At 44.2% G+C, this 10519-nt stretch overlaps 1 protein-coding gene across 1 annotated transcript; it reads right to left on the bottom strand.

The window, feature by feature from the left end:
* Positions 1–1005: 1005 nt before the first annotated feature.
* Positions 1006–7716, bottom strand: LOC108719410 (tribbles homolog 1). Its single transcript, XM_018268261.2, has 3 exons — positions 7238–7716; positions 4856–5148; positions 1006–2312 (listed from the first exon to the last, which is right to left on the bottom strand). The coding sequence occupies exons 1-3, from the start codon at positions 7556–7558 to the stop codon at positions 1844–1846; spliced, it is 1083 nt and encodes a 360-aa protein (XP_018123750.1). The 5' UTR covers positions 7559–7716; the 3' UTR covers positions 1006–1843.
* Positions 7717–10519: the final 2803 nt, after the last annotated feature.

Here is a 10519-nt window from a genome sequence, read left to right as displayed (position 1 = left end):
ATGTACATAACATTGGTGTCAAAAATTACTTTTTCCAGCCGTGGCATTTCTATACTTATCCCAATTCTGCAGGAAAATTAAAGGGTATAGTAGCCCTTTAAAAGGCCCCCCAAAGAGCTACAATATACCTTATAGATATTAATGTATTGATACCTCTCTTTTCCTTTACTCAAGGATTGAAAAACATTTTCCCAGATTATACAGATTTGAAGTGGGTCAAGGGAAGTGCAAGATTAATATTATATATGCCCGCCTTTTAATTTAGGGCTGCATCTGTTAAAGGGACAATAACACTAAACTTGAAAAGTCTTCCCTTATGAAAGAGTAGGGCTAAACATTCACAGATAGGTTTTTCAATAACCCCCAACCAGAGGCAAGCCGGGCGCCACTTGTATGTCAATAAATGTGAATGTCAGAGCATATTCTTTCAAGTACAGAATACTTGTGTCTTAAGGTTAGATCCCTATGTCTGCCAAGGACTACAGTCCTCACTGCCAGCAAAAAAAACTAAAATAAAATAAAAATACACAATATTACATGAGGTATACACACCACTTTAATAGTGGTAGCTTTACAAGGCCTAGCCCTTAGTATTGACTGTTTTGACCCTACTTTTTTCAAGATATAACAATATACCCGTCTTCTTCACTGTGATAATAGTATTTTTAAAGCAATTCTCTCCTACATGAAACAAGTAGCATCTATAGTGGCAGTGAAGCAAAATGATGTCTGCAGCAGTGATAGAACATCATCTCTCCCTACTATACCTGCTTCCAGGTATAGTAGGGAGAGATGATATTCTATAATAGCCTATAGTAGCCGTGGGAAGGAAGTGTGACTGTGGGATAGCAGGTATAGTAGGGAGAGATGGTGCCTATAGTAACAGTGGATAATAGTCTCTGGGAAGGGAGTGTGACTGTGGGATAGCAGGTATAGTAGGGAGAGATGGTGTCTATAGTAACAGTGGGATAATAGTCTCTGGGAAGGGAGTGTGACTGTGGGATAGCAGGTATAGTAGGGAGAGATGGTGCCTATAGTAACAGTGGATAATAGTCTCTGGGAAGGGAGTGTGACTGTGGGATAGCAGGTATAGTAGGGAGAGATGGTGTCTATAGTAACAGTGGGATAATAGTCTCTGGGAAGGGAGTGTGACTGTGGGATAGCAGGTATAGTAGGGAGAGATGATGCCTATAGTAACAGTGGGATAATAGTCTCTGGGAAGGGAGTGTGACTGTGGGATAGCAGGTATAGTAGGGAGAGAGTATAGTAGGGAGAGAGTATAGTAGCAGTGAGTAGCCTCTGGAAAGGGAATGCAGAAGATAGCAGGTTGGGTAGGGCCACATGTTGGTGGCAGGACTTGGAGTTGCCCAACCATCGTTCTTTCAACTGTTTCTAAGCTATAGCTCCCAAGACATTGATGTTGGTGGTTGTAGCTCACAAGAAATGAAGAGCCATTGGTTGGACAGTCCTAATTTCTCCACAACATTATTTTTCTTGCAGGCCCCACCACCACTAATGATGGTCCTGCTTGTCGATGCTCAAACTCTTCCAAGCAATGAAATACAAACTGGATCGGTTTTACAGTACAATAATTTTGCAATTGCCGATACTTTTGTGAAAAAAAAACTCAAATCCCGCTGTTGGCAAGTTAAAGACTTGAGGTTCCAAAACCTTCACCTGAAACAGTTGCACCGTGAAAGTCCGCGCCTGCGACAAGATAACCGTTGGCCAAGTCAGTAGGGTGTGTGGGTAACGTGTAATCAAATAAACACACATCATGCACCAAAGATTCAGTATGTGCTCCCTTCAGTTATTTGAAAGAGGAATATGCAATTCCAGGAGGTTAGCAGAAGAAGGAGTCTATATTGTCACAGTTCTGGGGAACGTCCGGGACAAGTTGGTCACTGCTACTTGTGTCCTGATCTGCAAATCCTGGATTAGAAGCAGCTTCAAACCAAGGGTGCAACAAAATCTCGTCCGCCGTTAGTCGCTCAGAGGGCTCCTTCCTCAGGAGGCTACGTATAAGGCACCTTGCTTTGGGGGATACATGGTCAGGAATACAGTACTGCCCTCGCCGGATTTTGGAAAAAAGGGCACTGGGGTCAGAGTCATGAAAAGGATAACGTCCCACTAAAAGAGTATACAGCATCACCCCTAGACTCCACACGTCAGCCGATTTGCCAGAGTAAGTCCCAGTGGTGTTTAAAATCTCTGGGCTGACGTAAGCCGGGCAGCCATGTTTATCCGACAAAGAGTCATCATTCTCCTTCATGATGTGGGCGTCTTCCAAGCTTTCAAGTCTTAGCTGCGTCCTGCAAAATGGAGCAAAATATAAGGGGTTAGCAAACCTTCTCTTTACACTTTTTGTTTCCAAAATGTGTCAACAAAATATCTCATTCTTTATAAAATTTAACTTTAGCACAGATGGCACGCCGCAAGACTCTGGGACTTATTCAAGTCAAGGCACAAGATTTGGCCAGGTTCTCCCTTAGCACATAACAAGGTTGCATATGTTTGAAAATATCAGCCATTTGCCCATAGTTCCAAAAATATTCTGTCCAAATCTGTAGAACCTTCCAACCAAGGCTCTTAGCACCCCTTTGGGGAACCAGTGACCTGGGACATCAAAGAAGTGTTCCCCCTAAGATCTTACCCTAATTGACCCCCAAGATGGGCTTTCAGAATTATAGAAGAGACATTCTCCTGTATCTGTCCCTAACAGGCCTTTTGGCTGAGTCCATCCAACCAAAGCTCTAGCCTAGCTAGCCTTCAAAGATGAGCTTCCAGGATTATCTAGGAGGCACATCCCCACATCTGTTCCTCATTGGTCTTTGGGCTAGGATCACCCATCCAAGGCTCTAAGCTCTCCTTGGTGGGTCAGGCAAGTAGTAATCTAGGCAAGGGCATCAAAGAAGAAACCCAAGATTTCACCCCAAGTGATCTCTAAAAAAGGTGTCCAGGATTATGTAGGAGAGCAATGGCAGTCTACCAAACCAAAGTTCCGAGCTCTATGGCACACACACTGATAACAGGGCAAGAATCACATGAAAACACTGGAATTGTTGTCTGATTCTGACTGGTGGCATTGGTGGTGGATGGTAGGGGGTAGATTTCAAGTGTTTTAAGTGAAGAAAACCCCCCAGTGGATGTTTATAGAGGTGTAATGGTTTATGCCAAAGCCACAAACCATTATACCTCTACAGCTAAAGGGGAATCAGCTGAAAAATATAACATCTCCGGGGCTTCAGAGTTATTTTAAAACCCAAGGGTGGAGCTTCAGAGGCAGAAATGCGTTTTATTTTCTGCTCTGCCCTCACCGAGCTGTGAGATCTGTTACTTTCTGTCCTCGGCCTGACCTCGTGTAACGCAGAGCTCCCCTTGCTTCGGCAAACGGAAAGTATGACTCAATAGACGCTACTGTCTGGCACAAAGTAGCTGCTGTCACACTCACAACTCTACACCTGTGCTTGTGATACACAACAAGCCTGACAACCCCCTGCTGCTTAACCCCCTGACACACATAGCAAATAAAGGCACTCCATTGTCTCCTACAGATTTAACCCTTTTCTGGGAAGGGACAACAGGTGGTGAGCGAAGGGCCCTGCTCCTATTTGCAACCACTGAGCTTCCCCCTATTCAGACACTCACACACCTCCATGTACGACCTGTATTTGCCTATTCTATTTATAACCGCGTGGGAGAGATTTTGCCTTTGCACTAAACTCACAAGAGCTCAGTGCAACCCCCCCCCCCTTACACTTACAGGCTCGGGGGAACACCCAGCAGGGAGCTGAACTCTAACACACAATATGCAGGTTGCACAGGCTCCATTACTGTACTATTCTATTGCTCCCAGAGAGGATCCTTTGCTTTACAGGGGTGCTATGATATAAATATCTGTGTGTGTGGAATATTAGGCATGTTCTGGGCTCTAATGGGAGACATCTGTGCAGGAAGAGATAGGACAAGAGTGTGTGTCCTGTGTTGCGTAAATAACGACGCTATATAAAGCTCCCTGGAATTATTGTATAGGGATGCAGAAGGGGGAAGATAAATGATGCAGCGACATTAAGCACAAGAGCCGCCAAGCCCACCAACTACCAATCCCAGAATCCTTAGTGCTTTTATGAAACAAACCCCTTACATGGACAGTGATTAGACAACACAGCCCGATATCCGAGTACAAATTATCCAACCCTGTGGAAATGCCATGTATACAATGTTACACGTCTCCTCTCCTCCTAATAAAGATATTCATGTATTACGCCAGACCGTGCCCCTAAAATCCATTCCCTTTGAATGTTGCAAAATTCTCCTAAAGGGGAATCAGACCTGAGTGGGGCCCTCCAGTGGTCACATGATGGAAAGAAAGGGCACAGTAAATATCACAGATAAGTTTGAAGAGAGAACAACCTCTTCCCCGCAAGACAGCCTTGATTTAGAGCAGGGGTCGGCCTTTTTTAATTCGAGATCCCTTGGAGGTCCAACATTTGAACAGACCCCCCCTTAGACCATAATAAGGTTACAGAAATAGGTGTCATTCAGCCATAGTTGCAAGGTTGTCTAGAACATCAAATCTCACCCTAATTGACCTTCAAGCTTCTAGGTATATCTAGGAGAACAATTAGGCTTTCACCTTAGATCTCACCTAACTGGCCTGCAGGGTAAGTCCCTACCTCTGCTCTAAGACCCCACAGAGATGCCAACCTCAAAGTTTAGGAACCAGCATTAGACTGGGTCATCTAGATCCCTTTAAAGAACCTGAACCTCTTAGATACAGATACTGCCAAATGGTATAAGGAGATCCTCAGTCTGACCCTGTTGGGAACCATTTATTTAGAGGGCAGCCGCTCACCTTTCCTTATCTGCAAACACAAACTTCCTGAGTTTAAGATCCCCGAGGACTATTGAAGATCGATGGCAGTGGGAGACGGCGCTGACGATTTGGCGGAACAGTCTGGCGGCTTCTTCTTCTCCGAGACGCTTACAGCCGCGCACGTAACTGTGCATGTCCCCAAAATCCTTCTCAAAGAACACATAGGCCTTGCTGTCCCCCTGAATGACTTCCACAATCCCCGTGATATTCCGGTGCCAGGGCAGGTGAATGTAAGACTCGATTTTCTTCTGGTAGTGTTTTAATGGAAAAACCTGAAATATTAAAGAAAAAAAACACATTTTAATATTCCGTTTCTTTAATCACCAAAACTAGTCTCATTTACAGAACTTAAAGAAGCCGCTGTGCAACCCAGTGACACACATGATAACACAAACCTTTTGGCAACAACAACAAAAATGCTGCTTCACATTGTTACTACTTTGTCCGATAACTGAATAGAAACAGGTTTATTTTAACATTTTTTTTTTAATTCATATTCATGTTCTTATTGAACTTGCACACTTGTCTGTTACTTGTTAAATGATTTCGAGTCTGCAAGAAAGTAGCCGTCATGTTATTTTCTTCTTGCTGTTTATTGTGAAACATCCAATAAAACATTTAAAAAACAAAACAAAAATCCTGCACCGTTTTCAAGTTTTTAAAAAAAAAAAAATTTATAACAGCTCCAATGCCAAGAACTTGACGCCGCAATAGCTGGGGGGGGGCTATATGAGTAGTCACTGGCTAATTCTGCTAGCACAATAGCTCTAAAAGCTTTAAACAAAAAAAAAAGAAGACAGAAACCCTTGTTAGAAAAAAACAACACAGGAGCTAACAGAAGCCAAAAACAGATTTAAAAGAAAGAATTTGTGCAGCGCTCAGCTCAATAGCAACACTAGGGGGCAGCACTGTGTGCAAAACAAGCACTTTAAATGCAAAGTGTTGTAGCTTGGGAAGTGCAATTTTTGTGAGGAATTTCATGGGGATTGGGAAGAAGGACCTGGAGCAGCTGCAGGAGAGATGGGATCTTATATCCCAATTACCCCTTGGTCCAGTACAGGGAGCGAGTGAGAAATAATTACAAAAGAAGGTGGAACTGAATTGAATGTCACAACGGCTATGATGTGGCGTCCCAGACACCGAGTGGGATAGGATGGTGCCTTGTGAAATGCGCACGAGTAAGTGCTGAGACATGCGTATCCTATAGATGTCACAATGGGAGGACGGAGCAGGTAGCAACGCAGGAGACTACAGGGTGAAGGGGGTATGAAGTGTGTGGTGGGGGGTACAGTTGCCCCCCCAAAAATCAGTCAGTTTCATACGAGGAAGGTTAAATATAAAAGCAATTAAGAATAAGATGCAGGTCTGAGCAGTGAAAGGAGACGATTAAATAAGCAGAACAGAAGGAAGAGAGCGATGCCAACTGAGCGTGTCCCTAAAGAGAGGTCATGGGAGTGCCTGGCATACACACTTACACACATACATACATATACACATACTTACACATATACACTTACATACATATACACATAGTTACACACTTACACATATACACTTACTTACATACATACACACATACATATACACACACTTACACATATACACACATACATATAGATACACTTACACATATACACACATACATACATATACACACACACTTACACATACATACACACTTACACACATACATACATATACACATACTTACACATATACACTTACATACATATACACATAGTTACACACTTACACATATACACTTACTTACATAAATATACACACACTTACACATATACACACATACATATAGATACACTTAGATATACACACATACTGTACCACCAGCAATCACTGACAGTTGCCCAATGATATCAGTATGTGCCACTAGATGCACCTGAGTGTATACAGACTCCTCTGCCTCTGCCCAAGGTAAATGAGCCCCAGTCTAAGTACCTGCCAGATCTCCAGTCACAATATACACATTATATACAATTATATACAATTATACAGTGCCAGTCTATACACATACAGTTACCCCTCCTGCACATACACTTGTACCAACAATGATGCACTTGTACCGCACATTAACCCCCCAAACTAATCGCTGGTTCCCAGGGTGCACATTCCCCCCAATATTTCTTACAGGATCCCCCCCCTGAGAGCTCAGCCCCCAGCTGATCTCCTCGCACCCCCATGTGTCACTGTGCAGGAGAAATGCCAGATGCCCCAGTCTGAGCTGCACATGAGCCAGTGATGTGACAGTTGTGTATAAGAGGGACCAGTCTCATATAATAATAATAATAATAAAGCTAATAATAATAATGCTAAAGGTAATGCTAGTGAGTGGCTCCAGCGCACCTTACACTGCAGCTCGGCCCCGGAATGCAGCTGGAGAGCCCGGTAGACGTGCTGTCGGCCCCCGGTGGGGAGCAGGAGGCAGTTGCCGATACAGGTCGGTCCTTGCGGGTGACAGTTGGTTCCGTGGGGGCTGCTGGGCTGGGGGGAGCCGGGGGAAGGCAGGAAGCCATTGTCCGTGGGGCTGTCGATGAGCCGGGGACATTTAGCCGGGGGTTCGTCGCTCTCCAGTCGCTTGGAGGAGGCGCTTCTACAGACGGCCAGACGGAGGGCACTCAGTCGGCTCTGCCGCGGAACGTTGGCGACCATTGGGCACACAGACATATCCAAAGCGAATATCCGCCAGCATGTGACTTAACGCCGGGATGCGCGAATCCTCTCCCGTATCCAGACTCAAGAGGTAACGGGACAGGTGCGACTACTCCGAGCTCCCGGCTCCCTCTGGCTTCTCTCAACTCCAGGATCAGTCCCAGTATCAGCGCCTCCTCCTGTCACTCGCTCCTCAACACGCCGGCCACGCCCCCCGGCGCTTACGCAACAGCAGCGATCTGACCGGGGGGCGGGATTACTCTCTGGCGTCATTCTGAGGGGAGGGGCCTCTTGTCCTGAGAGTGGAAATGTAAGAGAATGAATGAGGCGTCGCTGCAACTCCGCAGACTGAACTACAACTCCCAGCAGCCTCTGTTAGGAGCCTTTGTTCAATAACAGGGGGATTTTGCTCTAGAACCCACTAGCACTAAGTATCTTATTGTTGGACAGGAATTCATCATTTAGGAATTAAATCATTCACTTCATTCATCAGTTCCTGAATTGACTATTCCTGCAGCAGAGAGAGAACAAGTGCTGGGGGCACACAGGCTGCAGAGCTCACACTTTACTACATCTCCCAGCATTCCCTGAGAGACAACCAAGTCCTGACTCCTAGACATTCTGTAGGGTGACTTGTAAATGACTCTCATCTGACTGTGTATATTAGTTCTATATAGAGGGACCTGTATCACGTGACTGTGTATATCACTTATATATAGATTGATACATATTTACAAATCTGTGTAACTTACACTGTATATAGTGTAACTATGTAATTAAGGGCATCTGTGTGTGTGTGTGTGTCTTCAGTCAGTGGAATCAGTATTGTACTAATGTACAGGTTATAATATATAGATTTATATGGTACAGGTGAGTGTGTAATAATAAGTTAACTGTTATGATGTCACTGTATAAATAGCAATGGGGACATTCACCTTCCTATTAACTTCCCAGTCTAGTACTGTTGCCATTACTCCTAGTGTCCTCTAGGGGCAGTAAGGTCAATATCATGGAAATATATAATAAATCAGGAGTTGCTTTGCTTAGAAATATATACTAACTAGACAGACACACAGATAGATAATAAATAGATAGATAGATGATAGATTACATGACATATAGATGATGATGACAGACAGACAGATATTATATAGATTACATGACATATAATTATTATTATTTATTATTAACATGTATTTATACAGCGCCAACATATTGCGCAGCACTGTAAAGTAAATGTGATTATACAACTACATCACATGAATTACATATATAGAATATATGGAGTAACAAACATCACAATCAATACAGGTACAAAATGGTGAAGAAGGCCCTATGAATAGGCATACAGTCTAAAGGGAAGGGAGTAATACACAAGGTGTGGGAGTGGGCAAGATCGAATTGAGTGGGTGAGAAATGTGGTATTGTATGTGGTGTTGCGTTTGGTAGTTAAGCAGAGTGAGGGGAGGCTTCTCGAAAGAAGTGCGTTTTCAGAGATTTTTTGAAAGTAGAAAGGTTGGGAGAAAGTCGGACAGACCGTGGGAGAGAATTCCAGAGGAGGGGTGCAGCCCTTGCAAAGTCTTGAATGCGAGTATGTGAGGAGGTAATGAGAAAAGAGTTGAGTAGCAGGTCAGTAGAGGAGTGTAGTAAGCGAGTGGGTGAGTATATAGAGATGAGTTCAGAGATGTAGGGTGGAGCAGAGTTGTGAAGTGCTTTGAAAGTCAGTGTCATTAATTTGAATTTGATTCTGAAAGGTAACGGAAGCCAGTGCAGGGATTGACAGAATGGCGAGGCAGAGGAGGTTGCTGAGGTGTATGAGCCTCGCAGCAGTGTTCATTATGGACTGGAGAGGTGACAGTCTCTGGAGGGGGAGGCCAATTAAGAGAGAGTTACAGTAGTCTAGACGCGATATGATGAGAGAGTGAATAAGAATTTTGGCAGCGTCTTGGGTGATAAATGATCGTATTTTGGATATGTTCCTTAGGTGGAAGTGACATGATTTAATAAATGACTGGATATGAGGAGTGAATGACAGCGCAGAATCTAGGATAACCCCAAGGCACCGGGCCTAGGGAGAGGGGGTGATAGTGGAATTGTTAACTATGATGGATACTTCGGGGATGCTACTGGTGTTAGTTGGAGGAAAGAGAACCATTTCAGTTTTAGAGAGGTTTAATTTAAGGTAGCATTGCGACATCCAGGTAGAGATAGCGGACAGGCAGGAGGAGACGCGAGTTAGGAGTTTTGGATTGAGATCAGGAGATGAGAGATAGATCTGAGTATCGTCAGCATAGAGGTGGTAGTGAAAACCATACGAATTTATTAATTTGCCAAGGGAGGAAGTATAGAGGGAGAATAGTAATGGTCCCAGGACAGAGCCTTGAGGAACTCCAACAGAAAGAGGTAGGGGAGAAGATGATACTCCATTGTAGGAGACACTGAAGGAACGATTGGTGATGTAAGAAGAGAACCAGGACAGGGCTGTGTCACGAAGGCCAAGCGACTGGAGGGACTGGAGGAGGAGAGGGTGATCTACAGTGTCAAATGCGGCTGAGAGATCAAGCAGTATTAGTAGTGAGAAATGATTGTTGGCTTTAGCGGTTAAGAGGTCATTAGTTAGTCGAGTCAGGGCAGTTTCCGTGGAGTGTTGTGGCTTAAAACCAGATTGTAGGGGGTCCAGCAGGTTATTGTCAGAGAGGAATGAGATAAGTCGGTTGTAGACTAGGCGCTCAAGTAGTTTAGAGATGAAAGGTAGCAGAGAGATAGGTTGGAGGTTGTCAAGATTGGAGGGATCAAGAGAGGGTTTTTTCAGAATGGGGGTGACAGGAGCATGTTTTAGTTGAGAAGGAAACAGTCCAGTTGAGAGGGAAAGATTAAATAGGTGAGTTAAGGCTTTGATTAGACAAGGATTGGTATTGCGGAGAAGTTTTGACGGAATTGGATGAAGCGGGCAGGTGGTAAGGTGAGAAGAGGCCA

The sequence above is a fragment of the Xenopus laevis genome, chromosome 6L, assembly GCF_017654675.1.
Source record: "Xenopus laevis strain J_2021 chromosome 6L, Xenopus_laevis_v10.1, whole genome shotgun sequence".
In the NCBI taxonomy this organism is placed as follows: Eukaryota; Metazoa; Chordata; class Amphibia; order Anura; family Pipidae; genus Xenopus; species Xenopus laevis.
Note: the sequence above shows the minus strand (reverse complement) of the source record. Positions and strands in the feature narration are given on the sequence as shown.

Bases quoted from the DNA above. Each gene is read 5' to 3' on its own strand.
- LOC108719410 (XM_018268261.2), bottom strand. From the start codon at position 7,558: ATGTCTGTGTGCCCAATGGTCGCCAACGTTCCGCGGCAGAGCCGACTG. The intron at 5,149-7,237 runs GTGCGCTGGAGC...TTAATATTTCAG, and splicing joins GGGCCGAGCTGCAGTGTAAG to GTTTTTCCATTAAAACACTA. The intron at 2,313-4,855 runs GTGAGCGGCTGC...TCCATTTTGCAG, and splicing joins GTGTTTGCAGATAAGGAAAG to GACGCAGCTAAGACTTGAAA.